The sequence below is a fragment of the Phacochoerus africanus genome, chromosome 1, assembly GCF_016906955.1.
Source record: "Phacochoerus africanus isolate WHEZ1 chromosome 1, ROS_Pafr_v1, whole genome shotgun sequence".
Taxonomy (NCBI): domain Eukaryota; kingdom Metazoa; phylum Chordata; class Mammalia; order Artiodactyla; family Suidae; genus Phacochoerus; species Phacochoerus africanus.
Genome location: NC_062544.1, coordinates 145,726,112 through 145,747,974, shown reverse-complemented (window position 1 = coordinate 145,747,974; position 21,863 = coordinate 145,726,112). Strand labels below are relative to the sequence as shown.

Genomic DNA, 21,863 nt, shown 5'->3' with positions numbered 1-21,863 from the left:
GAGAAATAGGAATTTTATCATTTTGTCTCCTGAGAAACAACTTCTCTGAACTTAAAAATGCTGCAAAATAACCAGTCTCACTGCTTTCCAGTCTTACTGATCTCCTAGTACTGAGGAGCACAAGTTCAGGAGTCAAATGAGATCTGAAATTCTGCTGAATGATCTTGGAAGTTTTCTGAAGATCTTTCTGGGAGGGACTTTACCAAATAATTTCCAACCAGGAGCACTATGTACAACTGATTTGAGTCCTTTGTCCTTTTTGGAAAAAGGTTTGTTTTAGGGGCTGGTATCTTTGAAAGACAATTCAGTCTACCACAGTTGGTGTATGTATTTACCCTTCAGCTTCCATTTGTCATTGGTTTGAGACTGCTCTCAGGGGTGAAGATTCCTTGGCACTGTTGGCCTGCCCTTTGGCAATTCGGGGTTCCAAGCATGCCCATGCATGTGCATGCCAGGGCACTTCCAGCCCAGGGCCTTTGAGGACATCACTGCTTGAGGCATGCACCTGCCCCCATTTCCTGTTGGGGGAAGAGGGGGAGGGCAAAATTATACATATTTTAGTTCCAAAGTTTTTTTTAAAAAGCTTTTTACTTGCTTTTAATTTCTAACTTCATTTCACCGTAAAAAGAAAATAAGGTCTGTAGGTTATATTTTTCTGGCATTTGTTGGAACATTTGCCTTATCAGATATTAAGACTTCCTCCAAAGTGATAGTAAAACAGGTAGTAGTAGAGCAGTGCTCATTAAACTTGGCAAGGCATCAGATCAGAGCCCAGAAACAAAGCCCATCACAGATGGGAATACATATATGGCCATAGTGCATTACAGACTTGGGGAAAGGATAGACTGTTCAGTAAAGGATACTGCTGGTTGCTTGTCCATATCTTCTTATTTGTTAGGAACTGCTTGAAACACATACACACTTTTTTTTTTTCCTTATGGAAGAAATTAGACTTCCACCTTGGTTCACAAAAATATATTTTAGGTGAATTAAAGCGCTAAAGGGAAAGAGCAAAACTTTAAAAAATTGGAAGAAAATATGAAAGATTCTAGTTGAGATACTGGGGGGTGGGGAAAGACTGCCTAGCATACAACATAAAGCAAAAAGAGTACTGATATATTCCCTTATATAAAAATTTTAAAATCTTCCATACAGCAGCAATAAATAAGGGGAAAATACAAACCAGGCAAGGAAAAGATATTTGGTTTGTGTGTGTGAATGATTTTTTTTTAATTTAAGTATGACATACACAAAAGAGCACACATCATAAGTGCAGTCTGGTAAATTTTCAGAAAGTGAATGCACATCATAAGCAACATGAGATATAGAACATTATCAGTCCAGAAGCTTCACTCATCCCTTCTTCCAGTCACTCTTTGCCCTCACCATGGTATCACCGTAGATTAGTTTGCCTATTTTTGTCATTTGTATACATAAAATCTTATAGGATGTACTCTTGTGTCAGCCTTCTTTTACTCAACCTCTGCAAGATTCATGTTGTGTGGAGTTGGCAATCATTTTCATTGGTGTGTAATATTCCATTTAATGGCTATACTGAACTTTATTTATCCATTCTATTATTGATAGTCTTTGGGGTTGTTTCCTGTTCGGAGTTATTACACATAATGATGCAGAGAACATTCTTGTACACATCATTTGGTCCAATATGCATTCAGGACTGTTGTGTATATATCTACAAGTGGAATTACTATGTCATAGGATATGAATATTTCAGTTTTAGTAGATAACATTACACAGTTTTCCAAAGTGGATTTTCTAATTTATACTCTTGCTGTGATAAGAATTCCATCAGATCCTTCTTATGAGCATTTAGTAATATCAGTCTTTAAAATTTTTGTAATTGTTATCTCAGTGTGATTTTAATTCGCATTTCCAAGATGACTAAAGAATATGAACAGGCCTTCATGTGTTTGTAGCTCAGATAGTCTCTTTGTGAAATGCCTATCCCAGTCTTTTGCCCATTTTTCTATTGTCTTTGTTCTTTTTACTTGATTTGTTGAAATTATTCCCATGTACTAAATAGAAGCTCTTTGCCAGTAATATGTCAGAAAATATCCTCTTCCTCTCAGTGACTTGACTTTCCACTGTCACTGTCTTAATAGTGTCTTTTCATTAACAAAAGTTCTTGATTTTAGTGTAGTCTAATTATCAGTATTCTTAATGTCCTGTTCAATGACATTTGCCTTCCTCAGAGTCACAAAGATATTCTCCTAAACTTTCTTCTAAAAGCTTTATTAGTTTACCTTTCTTATAGTGTGAAGTAAGAGGCAAGATTAATTTTTTCCATAGGGACATCCAGTTGCCATGGTACCATTCATTGAAAAGATCATCTTTTTCTCATTGTTCTTTGATGTCAGCTTATTAAAAAACAAATCTCTACATGCATGTGTGTAACTGTTCCTGGACTTTATTCTGTCCTATTGATCTATTTGTCTACCTATGTGACAATATTACACTTTCTTAATGACTGAAGTTTTATTATAAGTTTTTAAAATTATAGTTAGTTTACAATGTTGTGCCAATTTTTGTTGTACAGCAAAGTGACCCAGTATACATATATATATACACACATACACATTTCCCAGGAAAAGATATTTGGCACACAAAGAATTAATAAAAAGTTAATGCCCAGGATTTAAAATTTAAGCACCTGCAAATAAATCAGAAAATAGAAAATGACCCAATAGAAATATGGGTAAAAGCTATAAATAAGTCACAGAAAATTAAATCTAAATGGTTAAAAATATAAGAAAAGATGCCCATATTTCCTGGTAATAAGGAGAGGGTAAAATAAAACAAAACAATTCATAATTTGACTCCCATTAACTTGGCAAAACAATCCTAAGTGCTGGTAAGAATGTGGAGCAGTGGAGCCACTTGTGTCTTCCTAATAAATGTGTCAATTGGCCCAGCCCCATAGGAGAACGATGGGACTCTTTAGTAACAGAGAAGACAGAGGTACATACACACTCTTTATCCCAGCAATTCCATTTCCAGGTATAACCTAAGATATTCTAGCCTCTCTGGACACACATAAAACCTTATACAAGGAGGTTTGCTGCCATAGTGTTTGTAGTAAAGAAACAGAGAGAAATCACCCAAATGACTCTCATGAAGGGAATGGTTAACTAAGCTATGGAGAGTCACATGATGGACTCTTTTACAGTCATTTAGATGAAGGATAGATCTACATATATCATTGTGTACAAAAGTTGAAAACACTTTGGGCTAAAAAAGCAAGGTACACTATAATATTTTTATAAATTTTATAAAAATATTAAAAAATGATTATTCATATTTTCTGTATTGTTAGATGCATATCTAAAATAGGCATTTACAAAGGTGGGCTGTGTAAGGATAGACACCAGCTTCAGCAGTTCTTGAGGCATGAGTGAGGAAGGAGGGAGACAAAGGACATGTCAGGGGTCTCTACAGTGTGTTCTGCTTCCTAAGAGGGAGTTTCAAGCAAAAATGGCAAAATCTTAATGGTTATCTAATTTGGGTGGCATATTCATAGGCATTTGTTATTTTTCTCTCTACCCTTATGTGTGTTTAAAATATTGGAATATTGGAGTTCCTGGTGGCTTACTGGGTTAAGGATCTGGCATTATCACTGCTGTGGTGTGGATTCAATCCCTAGACCCCCAACTTCCACCCCTCCCCCAAAATTGGAATGTTGGAATTAAGGGGAAGAAAAGGAAAGGCAGGTTGGAGATAGATCAAGAAGGCCCTTGGGTGTCAGAAGGAGAAGAAGGGCTTCATTTTCTAGAACTACTATAGGTTCTTGCATGGGGGTGATGTGGTCAGAACCAAGTTTAAGGATGATTAACTTGATAGCTTTGAAAAGGGAGATGCTGGACTCAAGGAGAGCAGTTACATATCATTATATATACACACTAATATACTGGTTAGAGGTGGAATGTAATAGGGGCCTGGATTGGGAGTTTGAAGTGGAAACAGGAAGGAAGGGATGGATGGATGAGTGGCTGGGTAGGCTCATGGGTAGATCATCAGTGGATGGGTGATGTATGGATAGATAGATGGGTGCATGGGTGGATAGATAGATGGGTGCATGGGTGGATAGATAGATGGGTGAAAGTAGGTGAATAGATGGGCGGATACCTGGCTACAGATGTTTTTGAAATGCCAATGAAATCCTCTCTTACATACTAGTCACAGACAATGCAAATGAAGTAGAAGATCAGACTTTAAAATGACAAGATGTTGGAGTTCCCGTCGTGGTGCAGTGGTTAACAAATCCGACTAGGAACCATGAGGTTGCGGGTTCGATCCCTGCCCTTGCACAGTGGGTTAACGATCCGGCGTTGCCGTGAGCTGTGGTGTAGGTTGCAGACGCAGCTCAGATCCCGAGTTGCTGTGGCTTTGGTGTAGGTCGGCGGCTACAGCTCTGATTCGACCCCTAGCCTGGGAACCTCCATATGCCGCGGGAGCGGCCCAAGAAATAGCAAAAAAAGACAAAAAAATTAAAAAATAAAATAAAATAAAATAAAATGACAACATGTTTAGAGAGATGTCTCAGGTCAGTGATTCAGCAATAATAAGTGATCAATAATGTTTAGAAGCCAACAAATAAGCCTGACAACATTCATATTCACCTTGAGGATAATGTAGGGAGGGAGAAAACAGCTCAAGACCAAGCAGTTTCTGGTTTTTGTAGCCATCTGTTTTTTAGGAACAGACTCTCTCGGTCCCCTGAACATTTTGATGCTTATCTGTGAGTGGGAGACTCAAGTCCGCTCACAACCACCCCCCCCCCCAAGAAAAAATCAGGGAAATAGTCAAGAAAGATTATTCCTGAGTATGTTCTGCTGACATGGGGACTCAGCCCAAAAGTCCCCACCGCATACTTATGCCTTGGCCTGAAAGCCAGAGGGTGGGGCCAGGCCTTAGTCACCGATAACAGGAGATGCTCCAAAATGGCACTCACCAGGTACTTTATGTTGTCTGATATTTAGTGACAAATATCAGCGTGCTTCTAATGATAAGGCAGAGGAATATCTGTTTTATAAGTGCTTTGGAATGTTTGGGAAAGAATTCTAAAGATATGTAGAGTAACAGCTCTCCCCATGGAGGCCACAGAGTGGAATGGTTGGGAGCATCCCATTCACTAGCTCTCTGATCTCGAGCAAATCATTCACCCTCCCTCTGTGTCCTAATCTTTAAAGTGGGGTTAAAATGGGGTTATATTCCATAAAGGGCTGATATTAGGCTTCCACGGGGTATTGTCTGTAAAGCAGTTATTGGGCCTGGTACATGCTCAGAGATCAAGGAACAAAAACTATTATTGTGGTTATTATCTTTAATGATAAGTATTATTATTAACCATGATAATAAGTATTATTATTAATGATAATATTTAGTAGTATTAGTAGAGCTCCAGAAAGTCCCAGCCTGACCACTTTGGGCCACTTGTTCACAGCCATTCCAAGGTATCCTTGAACTTCCTCAGACCTGTTATTTTAAGCATTTCTGAAAATGAAGGCTTTCATTGCGAACAGAGTCTAAGAGAGTTGCTGGGAGTAATTCTGGGGGGAAGAGGGTGACAGACACAGCACTAGGCTTATTGCCTCAGCCCATTGCTGGGCTCCTAAGGAGGCCTCAGTGGTGCCCACTTCTGCCAAGGACATTTGATGAGTGGTTGCAGGGCCTTCCTGTTTCCTTGCAGTCTGATATTCCAGCCCTGGTACTCTAGCTCCTTGCAAAAACAAGTATGTGGAGTTGCAGCAACAGAAGACGGAAATTAGTTTGGGAAGTGGAGAAAAGAAAGGAATTGTCGAGGAGCAGGGAAAGGAAGAAGATGGGGAGGGGGAAAGAGCGACGTGAGGCCAGAGTGGTGGGGGAGGGGTCTCGAGATGATGTTGGGAGGCGAGCGGGGGTGATGTGACACAGCGCCCACAGCCTGGTCATTGGCAAGTGAGGACACAGCCCAGAGAACATCGGCCAGTTAGTTAGCTGTCCAACCTGCTGTGTTCAAGGCTAAGCTGACCTTCCAGGACAGACTTGGAGAAGCCCAGTGCCTGTGAGATATGCCCTTAAAACCTTTGCTTTGGAAATAAAAACACAATTGTTCTGGGAAATGACCAGTGGTTGCATATATCATTTATTTAAATAGAGAACATCTGGGGGTCTCTAGTTTTGTTTTTGATGAGAAAACAAGCTGGAGTGGGGGACAGCATTGGAGTAGAACTAAAAGAAACTGAGTTTGGGGTTTTATTTAGTTTTGTTTGTGTATTTGTTTCCCATTATTTGCTTGGAATCCCAGAACTAGGAAAACCATGGAATGTCCCCAAAGGGGGAAAACATGAGAACACCAAGTAAGAGTGAGAAAAGGGTAACAGGGGTTGTTGACATGGTGCCAGAGGATATGGAAGAGGAGTGATTGAAGGTGAGAAAGGCTCCACCTTAGTTCTTGCCTTAATGTTTTCTAAAGAGTTGTTTTGAATGGTGTCCTCTGGAGAGGTGACGAGAGAGTATTGCCCTTAAAACCCAGCATTTGAATGTTTTCTAGATGTAGAGAGTGACGGACTCCACCTTTGAGTTTGTTTGAGGGAGACAGAGACGTAGCCTTTGAAAAGAGAACTTTTCAAATACAGCACATAAAGTCCTAGGATCTATAGGAACAGTTTTGAATGTTTTCCTTTAGCAGCATGATTAGCACTGCATTGAAAACCAGATTCAGCCATCCGTGGCTAATCTCTCACAGTAAAGACATTGACTTCACTCAGGAACCATTGCATCAAAAAATTTTTGTCAGTTGGTGCCATCTTGACATGAATGTATGGGTTGTTTTGTTTGGTTTTATTTTCACAAAAAAAGTGAGACTCAAAGGTCAAAGGTGGCCCCTTTTTACTGTCTCTCTCTGTTTCCCTCTGCCCCAGCATATGGGTCAGCTCAAGCACAGGCAGCATGGAGTTCCTTTTGTGTGTGTGTCTTTGTGATCAGCACTCTGGGAAGTTGGAATTTTAGCTTTTAAGGGGCTTTACTCTCTCTTATTGGTTAGAAATTTGTCCTTTTGCAGAAAATGAAAGCTGGTGCTTGGTGGAGGGTTTTCAGAAGGCTGTCTCACCCTGTGGTCATTTTGGTGTCTTCACACTCATAGAAGCACAGAGTGTGCCAGTATTCTTTAATGTGAGTGAAGGTGGGAATTCAAGGGATTGTATAAGCTGGAAAAGTCCAGAAGTACATGGTATCTAAGCATCCCTAGGTCAGGACTCAAATGCTGTCAAGGCCCTGACTCTCCTTGTCGTGGGCACCCCAAGACCCCTGATGTCCCAGCTTAGCAACCCCAGAGGAGAGATGATCTGAGAGTATGGTTCTTGGAAAGCTGTAGGGAAGATTCTTACAGGCTCAGCCTGGAATCCTCCTCTGACCCAGTCACCAGACAAGGCACCAGAGCATTCTGGTCAGGCCAGATGGACCACCTGGGGTGACCAGGCAAGCAGGGGTCAGTCGCATGTACATTCTCATTTGTCGTCATCAGAAGAAGGAGGAAGGGAAAAGCCAAAGATGGCCCTCATAGAGGATTTAGTCCTGGTGGGGCAGGTGGGCCAAGAAGGACCAGGCCAAGGAGAACTTGACTTGCCTGCAAGTGAGGGCAAGAACTGGGGATGTAGGAGTTCCTGTCGTGGCTCAGTGGTTAACAAATCTGACTAGGAACCATGAGGTTGCAGGTTCGATCCCTGGCCTTGCTCAGTGGGTTAAGGACCCAGCGTTGCCGTGAGCCATGGTGCATGTTGCAGACGCGGCTCGGATCCTGCGTTGCTGTGGCCGTGGCGTAGGCCGGCAGCTACAGCTCTGATTGGACCCCTAGCCTGGGAACCTCCATATGCTGCGGGAGTGGCCCTAGAAAAGGCAAAAAGACAAAAAGACAAAAAAAAAAAAGAACTAGGGATGCAGATGTTTGCACAAGTGGTGAGAAAGCACATTGACAGGCATCCAGAGGGCATGCTTTCTTTTGCAGCCTGGATTTGTGTCCTGGACTCATCTCTGTGACAACATTGCAATGGCTTCTTTTCACCTGTGTGCCCACATCTTGTCAAAGCCCTGGGGAAATGGGCCATAAATGCCAGTTTGGGGTTAGACCAACCAAAAGCTAGATCCTGGCTCCTCCACTTCCTAGCTGTGCAGCCTGGGGCAAGTTGCTTAACCCTTCTGAGCCATCAGCCCTCATCTGCCAAGTGGGCAGAATAATATTAACTGCCTTAAAGGTTTACATGAGGTTACATATGGAGGTAGGTGACTTTGGACAGTGCAGCCAATGGAGCGTGCTTCATAAATCCTGGATGCAGCTGATGGAGCAGGGACCGAGTCTCACTCAGCTTTGTGTCTTCATTTCCTTGTGTAGGCTGGTATCTAGCAGGTCATTTGATAGATGCTGGTGTGAATGGAATCAAAGCCAGATGAGACACTGACCACAGAGGTATAGGAGGAGGTATTATAGGCAGGAGGATGGGTTCAGGGGATTCCATGTAGGCAGTGGTGTTGGGGTCCACAGGGGGTGGGGGCAGGAGGTGCAGTCTCAGGACCAGACTCTTCAGCAGCTCTCAAATGTTGGGATGAAAGAAGGGTTCTTATATAAGATCCTCTCCCACATTCAGATTTGGCAGGTCTGGGAAGGCTGCCTCCATGAGCACCAGTGATACAGATGGCCATCCCCAGTGATAGCCCACTGGTTTCTGGGTCACAAACTCACATGGACAGGTGAAGGGCCATGTTGGGCACTGTGGCCAACTGGAGAGCACTGCCCTGTCCAGTGGGGGCTCAGTCTCACTTACTCTTCTAGTTTTTCAAGAAAAGCTGAAAATTTGGATTTATAATGGGGAACTTCCTGACTTTTAAATGCTGGGAAGAGTCAGATTTTCTGGAAACACTGAGTGACCAAATAAAACACATCTGTAGGCCAGAAAAGCTGTCACTTGGAGCCCTTGGTCCAGGGCAACACTTCTCACCCAGGACGATTTTTTTGTCCCCCAGGGAACATTTAACAATGTCTGGAGATAAATTTTGTTGTCATAGCTTGGTGTGGGGGTAGGGAATGCTCCTGGAATCTACAGGTTAGAGGCCAGAGATGCTGCTACACATCTTATAATGCCCAGGACAGCTCCTGCCCCTCATCAAAGACTTATCTGGTCCTAAGGGGAGTTCTTTCTGCCCATGCTCTTAGCCATGGACAGGAAAAAAAGGCAGGGCCACTTGCCACCTAATCTTACACTTTTGGGTCAAAGGAGAGGGCTCTGTCCTTCCAACCCTGAGGAACCAGGGCTGCCATGGCTGAACCCTCCTTGGCACAGTGTAATCATTTTTCATAGTCCACACATTTCCTGTATGTGAAGGGAGCAGCCTGCCACCCTGACCTCTGCAGGCATGAAAGTCATGTGAGAAATGCAGACAGAGAGTGCAAATATACTGCCACCAGAGTCCCCAAGGGCTGGGTGTGTGTGATGTCTGTTGGGGATGATCAGGGTTTTGGCCTCCTCCTGTTCCTAGAGGAATGTTTGGTTTGGGTTCTTCATTCAGTAGTTTCTGGAACTGTACTTGAGGCTATTTCCCTTCCCAACAAAATCCAACCATAAAAAATAAAATGCCTTTAGTCCTTTGCAGTTCAGTAACTATTTGCTGAGCACTCACTGTGGCCAGGCCCTCCCGGGCTGGGTGCCCAAGGGGAGAGAACACTCAGGCAGCTTCCATCTGGTGACTTACAGCGCCTCCGTGTGACCCCCTTCTGAACACTGGTGTCTTCATCTTCCTGAAGAAGCGCAGCCCTGATCATCACTCTCCTGCTCAGAAACCTTCAGAGGCTCCAGTTCCATTCTGACTGCAGTCTGCACTCCTTTAGCCTCTGTGATCTGGCCCACCTCCACTTCAAGCTCATCTCTGCTCTTCTGTTGCTGTGCTTCTCTCTTTGCAAAGCAAACCTTTCCCTCTTCCTGGCTAGGACTTTGCTCAGGCCACGCCCCTGCCTAAAATAGCTGTCTCTGGCCATTATTAGTGCAAAGTGAGGTGGCCCTGGTGGTAGCCCCTCCAGCCTCTGCATTCCTTCATCCCACAGGACTCATCTTTCACTCTTTTGCAGCCTTTTCTGCCTCCTGACTTAGAATTATTTGGCTCTTGACCCTTGACCCATCCAAACTGGAAAGAGTTAATAAAAAATTCAATACTATATTCCCTTTTCTGGGTAATTTCTTAGCCTTGCTGCTGGCATCCAATGGGTATCAGTTCAGTGTATACCATTACTCCCCAAGCTCTTTACCTGTGCTGGCTTGATTTCCCGGCTACCATATGTGTCATCTCTTTTCACGCTCACAGGGACTCCATGACACTTGTGACATTGTCCTACTTTAACAGATAAGAGAACTAAGTCTTAGAGAAACTGTCACTTCATTCATTCATAGGTTCACTCAACAAACATACCTAATGAGCACCCACTATGTGACAGGCTCTATGGCATTGCTGGGAGGAGTGGGGAAGTGAGACATGGCAGGTTGGGCACCCAGGAAGCTGAAGTTGAGACCTGAATTTAACATCTTAGCAGAATGATTAGGGAGTGACCTTGGGATCCACCCCTTGGGGGTGGAGTACGAAGCAGAGTGAAGCCAAGCCACGTGCAGGCTGGCTTACACAAAGCCTTAGCCAGCGGTATGGGAGTTCTAAAGACGGATCGACCCCCAGAGCTGTCCAGGTTGAGACAGGAGAGTTGGCCTCTCTGCCTCTTGGATGAGGTGTCAGTCTGTGGAAGGCTTGTCACCTTGTCCTCAGAGGCCATCCCTGAAGGTTACTCTCAGTTGGGGGCTGTTTGCTGCCAGTCTTCTCAGTAGCTGGGGGATCTAAGCGTCTGCCTCCAGAAAGTCTCTGCCCTCAGGGAGACTTTCCCTTCAAGTGGGGGAACAAGTGACAAATGAATAAGCAAGTAAACAAGCAAAATCACTACTCTTCTCTTTGTAAGTGCAGAGAAGGACACCGGCTCTCATTTTACATGTGAGGAAGCTGAGATACTGAGAGTTTAAATGGTTTAAAGTCCTGTCTCCATTCCTGGTGTCTGTGACTCTAAAATTCAACCCTCTCCACCCTGTAACCAAGCCTGTGCTTGTCACATAGAGCCTCAAAGTCAAGTGAGAGAGCTGGGGTCTTGATCCTGTAGGTGTTGTGGCAGCTTTATAGGGACACTACAAAATACCTTTCTAGGAGATTGCACTGGACTGGGCATGCAGAACTGGGGACAAGAGTCAAGGCTTTGTTAGGGGCAGCTTCAGTACCTGGTTCCTGCTGGGACTGGTTAGAGAAATGTATTCGTTAGGTTGCTTTGGCTGTAAGTGGCAGATAATCCCAGCTTGAAGTAGCTTAACCAGTAAAGCCATAGAAGTGGGAGTTCACCAGGAGGCGGGCTCTGGGTTCAGTTCAGCCAGTTTCTTGGGAGTCATTAGGAGCTAGGTTTCATGTTCTGCCACCTAAGGCTGCTTCCTCTCCTGGTCCTAAGAGGCCTGTTGGTAGCTGCTTGGACTCCATGCTCTCTTGTTTGCACTCAGTAGAAAAGCTGCTCAACCTTCTAAGTCCTCTTCCATGCAGCTTTCATGTACTCATCCCTGAACTAACAACACAAACCAGAGTCTACCGTCTTGAGTCAAGTTGGGTGTCAGCAACATCCTTGGAATAACTCAGCTGGAGGGATGAATGCAGGGCCAAATTCATGGCTCTATTAGGAAGTAGGAAGGGCAAGAGTGGACACTGGGGAGGGAGCTGGTGTTGCTGCTATGGGGAACAAAGGACTGGGCCGTTTGAAGGCAGGAACCAGTGACAGATTGGATTGAGGAGGGATTTTTAAAAAGTGTCAAAAATAGCTCCAGATTTCCAGTTGCCATGCCAGGGGAGATACTACCCCATTGAATGAAATTGAGGGGATGGAGGAAAGGTCACAGATTTGCGTTTAGGTAGTTTGAGTTTGATATGATGAGGGGACATCCAGACTGTACTGTTTTGCAACAGCTGAAGATATAGGTCTTGGAGGTCATGCAAGGGGAAGCCCAAGAGAAAGTGCCATGGAGATGATGACATGGGTTCTGGTCCCGAGAAGTGGGAGCTGAAGCCAGCAGCGCAAGGGGCAGAGCGTAGCAGGCTGGACTCTTCCCAGCAGAGCTGCTTTGAGGAATTTATGTGACAGGGGACTCTGCCGGTGTGCTTAGTGACAGAGTACAGCGATGCTCACTGCCTCATTGTTTGGAATATAAATAGACTGGAGACAACCTGCTAGTTAATTAGTTATGGTGTATCTGGTATATGGAACCCCAAGCAGCTGTTAGAAAAGGAAAGATGCAAGAGCTACATGGACTGTGAGGGAAAAATCTCTCAGATGTATTGTTAGGTGGGAAAAAGCTAGATGCAAAGAAAACTTTCATTTGTGTTAAAAAAGGACATACACTATCCAAATGTGTGCTTGTCTATGGATAAACTGTTTCTGGAAGATATCAGAGGAAACTTATTAGCAGTTGCCTCTGGGTGGGGTTCTGGGAGTCAGGGACACTTAACTTTTCACTTTTTACCTTGCTGGCTGTTAGAGTTCCTTTAAACATGTGCATTTATTACCTATCGAAAAAATTAGATCCTAAAAATAAATATATAAGAAACGGTGTCTTGGGTGTCAGAGTCGTTGACAAGACTGAAGGCCACTGCAGGGTGTCAGAGAGTCTGGAACAAACCTTGGGCGAGGGGCCACTGGGGAGGCTGAGGCAGTGGCTGAGATTCAGGGAGAAAGGGAGGAGGTGGGGACAGGTGGTTGGGCTCATCACTCACCTCTGTAGGTGCCCAGTTTCCCTGTGAGTTCTGCATGGAAAGTTCTGCTGAGACTCTGCTGTGCTTTTGGATGGAGCCTTCTTTCTTTAGTCACCAGAGCTGGAGGGAGGTCTAAACAGATCTCTGGAACTGCCCTGGAGCTCTTGCTATCTGCTAAGACATCTGGCACTTGTTTGTTTGTTTTTAGGGCCACAGCTGTTGCATATGGAATTTCCCAGGCTAGAGGTTGAATCAGAGCTGCAGCTGCTGGCCTACGCTACAGCCACAGCAATGGTGGATGCAAGCTGGGTCTGCAGCCTATAGGGCAGTTCACGGCAACACCAGATCCTTAACCCACTTTGAGGCCAGGGATCAAACCCCCATCCTCATTAACCTGCTGCGCCACAATGGGAACTGAGATCTGGCACCTATAAGGGCTACATGTAGACAGGTGCAGATGCTGGGAGGAGGCTGCAGGTCAGGAGAAGCCTGGGAAGACATTGCATCAGTGAGTCCTCAGCTACTGCAGAGTCCGGGGCTCTGACCTGTGCAAGGGCCAGAGGAAGGCTGGTCTGTGCCAGTCTGCCACTGGTCATGCTTGAGGCTGAGGGAGCTGAAAGAAAGGACAGGATGACTCAGCTGTCAGGGAGCAGAGAGCAGGCTTCTATCTTCAGTACAGAAGTTTCATGGCTTGGGCAAATAGGGAGGGTATTTTCCCCTCCCCCCAAATAATCATAACAATGCAGTCATATCTCAATAACCGTGGAGATTGGTTCCATGACCTCTCTGCCCCCATGGATACCAAAATCCATGGATATTCAAGTCCCTTGTATAAATGGCACAGCATTTGCATGTAATTATGCACATTCACCCATACACATTTATGTATGTATGTATGTATGTATGTATGTATTTTTCTCTTTAGGGCCGCACCTGCAGCACATGGAGTTTCCCAGGCTAGGGGTCGAATCAGAGCTGTAGCTGCTGGCCTATACCACAGACACAACAACACCAGATCTGAGCCAAGTCTATGACCTACACCACAGCTCACCACAACACTGGATCCTTAACCCAATGAGCAAGGCCAGGATCGAACCTGCATGGATGCTAGTCAGGTTCGTTTCTTCTGCTGAGCCACGACGGGAACTCCTCCCATACACTTTAAATCATTTCTAGATTATTTATAATAGCTAATACAATGTAAGTACTATGTAAATAGTTATGAATACAATGTAAATGCTATGTAAATAGTTGGCAGTTCAAGGCAAATTCAAGTTTTGCTTTTTGGAATTCTCTGAAATTTTTTTTCAAATTATTTCGAGCCACAGATGGTTGAATCTTTGGATGCAGAACACATGGATATGGAGGGCTGACTATAAAATAATAATAATACTATGCAAAATAAAGGAATCTTAGACTCTTCAGGCTGGAGGTAAACTGGAGATAACTTGTTCATTGTTTTCTGACTCATATCCCTCAATGTAATATATTAGTTTGGACTGATAAACTTGCACCTGTAGCCCCACTTAAAAAGTCCATGAACATGAGGGGATGAAAGGCCCTGAAAAGCTCTGCAGCAAGAATACCTGTCTCATTTTGGTCAAGCAGCTTTTTTTTTTTTGTCTTTTTTGTCTTTACATGGCCGCACCCATGGCATATGGAGGTTCCCAGGCTAGGGGTCTAATCGGAGCTGTTGCTGCCACAACCACAGCAACGCCAGATCCAAGCCACATCTTAGACCTACACCACAGCTCATGGCAACACTGGATCCTTAACCCCCTGAACAAGGCCAGGGATCAAACCCGTAACCCTTCCCCTCATTTCCACTGTACCACGACAGGAACTCCTCAAGCAGTTTTTTTTAAAGTTTTTAGTTTTATAGCTGCGATAACCTAGGTTTCAAGGCCATGTGGCCGGTCAGCAATGCAGCTAAGCAGGAACCAGACCCCCTGCTTCATGCTCCAGTGGGCTGTCTGTTTACCTAAACTGCTTACTGAATTGAGAGGCTATGTCATTGTTTCTCAGAATGGTTCTTTGGAACCCCAGTCTCATGAGATGTTAATGGGTTTTGACCTAGGGTCACACTCTGGTCACATCAGCTTAGGACACACAATTACAAAGGATGAATAGGTTGATCGACTGTAGGGCTTCTCAGAATCTTTAATATGATATCCCTGTGAATCACTACAGTAGGGAGTGATATCTAGGGTTCCTTAATGTATGTGGCTAGGAATTCCTGCTGTAAAGAGCCTCTCTCTGTGGATTTGTTTCATGCACGTGAGTTGAGGGCTTCAGGTCTAGTGAGGTTGATGTTGATTTCTGCACCCCTTCCCACCCTACCCCGAGCATTGCTGCCCTTTCTGTGTTAAAAAGAAATTGGTCGGTGAGGCAGCACCCTCCTACCCCTCTGACACTTGTTTTTCCATGTTCCAGAGCAAAGAGATTGGCCTGCAGATGCATGAAGAGCTCCTGAAGGTCACCAACGAGCTCTACACAGTAAGTCTTGCTCAGGCTCTGCTACTGTTGGGGATCAGGCCCTCTTTCTTCTGCACCCAGAATTGGAGGGAGGCTGACCAGAGATCTGGGATGATCCTGATTTTTGCTGTGTCTTTTGATCACAGTGGGTCATTGCAATGGGATGTAATGACTCACAGCCCCAGCTTCTGATTCAGTATATCTGGGGAGGGGCCGGGGGAAGGTTTAGTTTGTAAAAGTTTACAGAGATCTGGATCCCCTCCCAGCTGTGGGAAGAATGTGTTACCTACCAAGCAGAAGGCTTAAGGTGCAGGTGGGGAGAACGTGGGTCAGGTAGGACAGGCTGAATCTGGGACCAGCTCCTTACTGACCATGGGACCTGAGACAGGCCTGTAGCTTGCCTGGGTCTCCATATTCTCATCTGCGAAATGGAGCACTGCTCTGAGGATTATGTGAGGTGGGGGTGGGATGAGCATGCCATGCCATCTCAGAGAATTAATTTCATTTAAAAAATTTTTTGTGGTCTTTTTAGGGCCACACCTGCAGCATATGGAGGTTCCCATGCTAGGGGTCAGATTGGAGCTATAGCCTCCAGCCTATGCCAGAGCCACAGCAACGCTTGTTCTGATCCTCATCTGTGACCTACACCACAGCTCATGGCAACACCTGATCATTAACCCACTGAGCGAGGCCAGGGATTGAACCTGTGTCCTCATGGATGCTAGTTGGGTTTGTTAACCACTGAGCCATGATGGGAACTCTGCCATCTCAGAGGAATAACTTCAGAACATTACAGTTTGGCCCAAAAATGACCTTGCTACCTGCTTGGAGGCAAGATCTAACTGGATTTGGGATGGGTGTTAAAATCCAAGAAGAGTGAATGGGCAACACAAGCACACTGGTTGTGGTGCAGACAGGTATAGTCTGTGCTTGAGGAGCTGTGGGCTTCCTAGGGGAGGAGTGAGGAGAGCCTGGGGCAGTGGGGTGAGGTGGCCGAGCAGATGGAGCTACAGGCCCTCCACTCCTAAGGCAGTCAGGCCAGGGGTAAAACTGCTATGTTTTAAATATGTGGAGAGTCCTTATTTGTGTTTGTGTGTGTGTGTTAGAAATTTGAAGAAAATGGATATTTTTTGAAATGTTTATATTTTTGGAGTTTTTTTAAATTGAATTATAGTTGATTTACAGTGTTGTGTTGATTTCTGCTATAGAAAATTGATTCATTTACACACACACACACACACACACACACACACACTCTTTTCCATTGTGGTTTATTACAGGATATTCAATATAGTTCCCTGTCCTCTACAGTAGGGCCTTGTTGCGTATCCATTCTAAATGTAATAGTTTGCATCTACCAACCCTAAACTCTCAGCGCATCCCTCTCCCTTCTGCTTCGGCAACCACAAGTCTGTTCTCTATGTCTATGAGTCTGTTTCTGTTTTGCAAATAAGTTCATTTGTGTCATATTTTAGATTCTACTTATAGGTGATACTGCTTGGTATTTGTCTTTCTCTGTCTGATTTGGTATGATAACCTCTAGATACATCCATGTTGCCACAAATGGCATTATTTAATTCATGTTTATGGCTGAGTAGTATTTCATGTGTGTGTGTGTGTGTGTGTGTGTGTGTGTGTGTGTTTAACACATCTTCTGTATCCATTCTTCTGTTGTTGGACACTTAGGTTGCTTCCATGTCTTCTCTACTATAAAATACTGCCATGTATCTTTGTGAATTAGAGTTTCCATCTTTTCCAGATAGATGCCCAGGATAATCAATATATCCTGAGTGGGACTGCTGCATCACATGACAACTCTATTTTTAGTTTTCTGAGGAACCTCCATCCTGTTTTCCATTTCCATGTGGCTGCACCAATTTACATTCCCACCAACATGTGGAGATTGCTTATAAAGTTTTTCATTAAAATGGGAAGATTCTGCTACTAAAATTATATTTGAAAATCTCTGGTATGTGACGAAGAACAGCAGACTGTGAGAAGTCCCCTCTCTTTGGTGTTGTTATCTTTCTATGTCCTCATCCTATACAGCCGGCAGGTGGTGGACCCCTTAGGCCCAATTGCCTTTGCTCAGGAGCCTGGACTTCAGGTCAGAAGTCCAGCCTCAGACTCCAACCAGCTATGGGACTTTGGACCAGGTGTTTGCTTTTCTGGGACCCAGTTTTCCAATCACTAAAATGGGGATAAGAGTGCCTAGCAGTTAATCCATAAAAGTTGAAAGGCCCATTTCTAGGATTCCAAGTTAAGTAGAAAACCTCAAGCCCTGACAGTTTTTAACTGGATCATTGCTCATGGGAAAGGAAGTACTGCTGCTTGAGAAGACATATGACTTTGAGTCAGCAGGGATTGTGGGGGAAAATTACTTTGTGGCTTAAAGCACAGACTCTGGAGCCAGAGACTTGGATTCAAATCCAGCTGATAAACAGAAACAGTGATACCTGCTTATTACACCTCCTTGTGAGAACTAAAGGGGATCAGATATGTGAAGCACTCTCAAAACAAAGAGAACCAAGAGGCACAACGTATCAGAAGTCCCCATAGTCCTGTCACCCATTATCTCTGCCTCCCTGGAGAGTGTGCTTTCCTGCAGTGGGGGAAGTAGAGTGATAAACTGGTGAGGCTGGGAACCAGTGAGATGTTTCTCCTGGGAACTCTGCAGAGAGTTTGGCTCCATCAGGCGCTCCCCCACTGTGTCATGTTCCTCAGGCACCCCATCTCCACAGTGTTCCAGCACCTGGGGCCACATCCAGGACCCCAGCCGCTCCCTAAATTTTCCTCTCAGCTGTAGCAGGGCTCTTCTGGGAGCTCTCTGTTCACCCCAAATCTCCCCTGCCTTGGCTTCTTCACTGGTGCAGTTACCCCTGCCTGTAGCTGCCCTCCCTCCTCCTCTGTGTATCTGTGTCATACCTACTTTTCGAGCTCAGACCAAACTCTACCACTTTAAGAAAGCCATCACCTCTGGGCCTCAAATTCCTACCTCAGTTTTTAAAACCCCCTTATGTTATCTTGACTGTCTCTGCCCTGTCTCTTCTCTTGGCCTGTATAGTCCTGGAGTCAGATCTTGGTGAGAAGCACTGCACGGAAGGCCTGCAGACTCAGTTTGAACCCAGCTGTGTGGTCTAAGGCGAGTCACTTGAGCTCAGTCTCACCTCTGAAAGGCAGGGCTGGCAATGGAGCCTTTCTCCAGTTTGTAGGCAGGGCAGGCAGTTGTCAGGGACCAGGAGGATGAAGCTAGTGCCCAGCACAGTGCCCTGAATCCAGCAGGTGTTCCAGGCACATGTGTCCCTGCTGGCCACAGGGAAGGGCGGTTGGACAGAAATGCTGCTGGTGTTAGACACACAGGCCAGGTGGGCAGGCTGGTCCCTGCTTGCCATCTCCCAGAAGCCTGGTGATGGTCTCAGAGCAGGTGGGGGAGGGCAGCCCCTCCCCAGCTCTCTCTTTTTGCCTTTTGCTGCAGAGGAGTGAGAACATTCCAGTGCCATAAGGACCCCCGCCAGGTCATTTGTTGACGGTAATGAGTTTCAGTAGTTGCCCAGAAGCTCATTTGAATTCAGACGTTTGGGGCTTTTGTGGACTTGGCACCACAGGAGGCCTAGTGGCAGGCTGTGAACATTTCAGGAGTTGGTCTTTGAAGTGTCTTGTACATCCTTGCTGTTCCCGGGGTACTTGTTGAAGGATAGAGGGAGGGATCTATGGATAAATGAGAGAAACTGGCTTTGCCTACAAGTAGTTTAGAATCTGCACAGGGAGACAAGAAGAAACTTGTGAACTGATGATGCAGCTGCCTAAGACAGAGCCTAGTATGTGACGGGTATGTGCAGTCCTCAGCCTGGCCAAGTGAAATGTTTTCCTTGGACCCTATTTTCCTTATTGTTTAAACAAGGATAATAATAGCAACTGTGGCCAAAATGTATCTCATGCTGTATTAGACATTTTACACATATTTAATGAACATACATTTTACAGAAAAAGAAAGTTAGTCACAAAGAAGTAAAGCCTTACTTAAGGCCTATATATCGGTTATCAATTGCTGTGTAACAAATTATGCCAAAACTCAGTGGCTGAAAATGACAACCATTTTATTTGCTCCTGATTCTATGGGTTGGTGATTTGGGCTGGGTTCCACTTGGGCCACTGACATGGCTACAGTTTCCTAGCCAATTGAAAAAAGAGCCCAAAGTGGGAAAACCCCAATGGGCAAGCACTTTTCAAGTTTCTCTTTGTATCAGATTTGCTATTATCTTATTGTCCAAATCAAGTCCACAGCCATGCCCAGAGGGATGGAGAAGTAAACTGCTTACGAAGTGACAATGTAAGGGGGCATACCTGAGGCCACAGGGAGGTCACTGTGGCCATATTTACAAACAGTCTTCCACAGCACCCAGTTGCTGCTGGCCCTCTGGACCCCAATCCCATGCCTCATTACCAGGGATTTCTTTTGAGCACTTCTGGTTACTGAGCTTTTGGATGTTCCTTCTTCCACCAGCCCCAGAGTTATGACCACAGGGACTGAGGAGGAAATAATGCAGAGAAAGGATTATCCAATAAGCCCCACTTTTTTTTTCTTTTAGTGTTTTATAGAGGAGATGGAACTGGGCATGATGAAGATAGAGATGAATGCTCAAGGCCACCTACTCCCCACTTTAGGGAAAAGGCTGGTCTCCATGTGGCACCAGGAAGGATACAGAGATGATTGAGGGCTGGGCATTTTGTTAGTTCGTTTGTTCTGTGATTCATTGGTTCATTCATTCCTTCACTCAACAGGGCTTCCCTCTGCCCAGACCTCATTGCCTGGAGGTGCTTGTCTTTCTAAAATACGCAAGTGCACATGCACTCATATGTGCACACACACACACACACACACACACACCCTACACATCACACTTCACCTCTTTTCCCCTGAACCCTCATCAGCCTGATACACTATATCTCTTGATTATCACGTATTGGCCTGGGAGGAAAAAAAGGGCTGAAGGTGAGAGTGTGGGCCAGGGTGTCAGCCTTTCTAGAAGAGGCAAAACAACAACAAAAAACCCACTCTGTTTTCATTGTTCAGCTAAAAAATACATTCAGATTTTCAATATGGTTCTAGATCCTGAAATGCACCTGCTATGCTTTGAACTGATAGCATTGTAGCATTCCCCACCTGGCCCTCCCCTGTGCTCAGTATTCCTGCTCCAGGTTCTCCCAGGCAGGGCTACTGGCCTACTTTCTAAGCCCAGCACTGCTAGCGGACCCTGAGACTTGGAGTGTCCACACCAAAGCTGGTGACAGGTAGACACTAATTAGAGTAATGCATGGGCTCTACCTTTTTCCTACCTGAGCTGTGATTTGATTGTGCACTGAGCTCAAGGGTATAAAAATTAACGCTGAGCTCCCCTGACAAATTTTTGCAAAGATATCTCCCTCCTGATGACCACTCTCAGGAATGTGGGTGGTGGAGAGAGCCTGAGACTGGGACTCAGCAGCCTGGGTTCTGGCCCCAGCTCTAGCCCAGCCCACATATGTCTTCCTGGACTGACATCTGTCATCACTGAGGTACAACCACTGTTGTTTGCTCATGCATTTGGGCCCTCTGCCACTTAATAATTTTCTTTAAATTGGCTTGTATATTTTTAAAAACTCTCTCTGTCCTAATTAATTAGTGGATAAACAGCCTTGTGTACTAGAAAGTGCACAGGTTTTAGAGTCAAATGGACCTGGATTCAAGGCCCTGTCACTTATTGAATTTTAGGGATGAGAAGTCTGAGGCACAGAGAGGTAGGGTAGCCAACACAAGGTCCCCCCAGCTGGGGAGTGGCAGGGCCTGCTTCAAGTCTACTCCAAAAAAGTACTTATATAAATACATTTGACTATTTGTATAAACACATATATAAACCGCTTACATATATTTATTTTGGAAGGAAATGATACTTCACATTAGCAAATGAAAAACAATTTTGTATAAACAGAAGGGTCCCATAAGTTAAATGAAGATGAAACAATGTTAATTCTTGCTGGTGCCTTCAAAGCAGACAGTAGACATGAGAGTACCTGACTGATGTTTTTTCCCTCCTAATTCTTCCAAGAGAATCAAAAAAGGTTCATAACACATCTATAACACCTGAAATCACCTTGCTAACACAGCAGTTCCCTTCATACACTTTTGGAATCACCAACCCAGAGCAAGTTAGTTGGGCTCTGATCCTCAGTAGCCCCATCAGCAGGATGAAGGCACAAAGCTCAAGGAACTTGGAGGCTCCTCTCAAGCCTTTCTCTTTATGCCATGCTGCCCTGGGAGGAAGACCAACTCTGGGTGAGAAGGACTGCCACCACCTCCTGGTCAGGGTGTAAGGCCAGTTTCCTCTAGGGATGGCTGTGGTCCTAAGAAGAACAAGGTGGGGAACGAGAGTTCCCTCACCCTTCTCAGCCCTCTCACAAAGACATTCCTTTACTCACTCACTAGATATTTCCTGATCATCAGTGTGTGCAGAGGATACTTGGCTACAACATGTGACAAGTGTCTTAGTGGGGTTATGCATACAGTGTCAGCAGAAAGAGATGGCCTTGGATTTGGAGCTGAATGA

At 44.9% G+C, this 21,863-nt stretch overlaps 1 protein-coding gene across 6 annotated transcripts in view; it reads left to right on the top strand.

The window, feature by feature from the left end:
- SRGAP3 (SLIT-ROBO Rho GTPase activating protein 3) overlaps positions 1 to 21,863 on the top strand; it is a 271,415-nt gene that overhangs the window by 159,162 nt on the left and 90,390 nt on the right. For all 6 annotated transcript variants that reach the window (XR_007134877.1, XM_047779732.1, XM_047779742.1 and 3 more), the window contains exon 4: positions 15,238 to 15,300. Coding sequence is in view for 5 of the 6 variants with exons in the window: in XM_047779732.1 (XP_047635688.1) it covers positions 15,238 to 15,300 (63 nt within the window). In the remaining variant the exon portion in view is untranslated. The remainder of the gene's footprint in view (positions 1 to 15,237; positions 15,301 to 21,863) is intronic.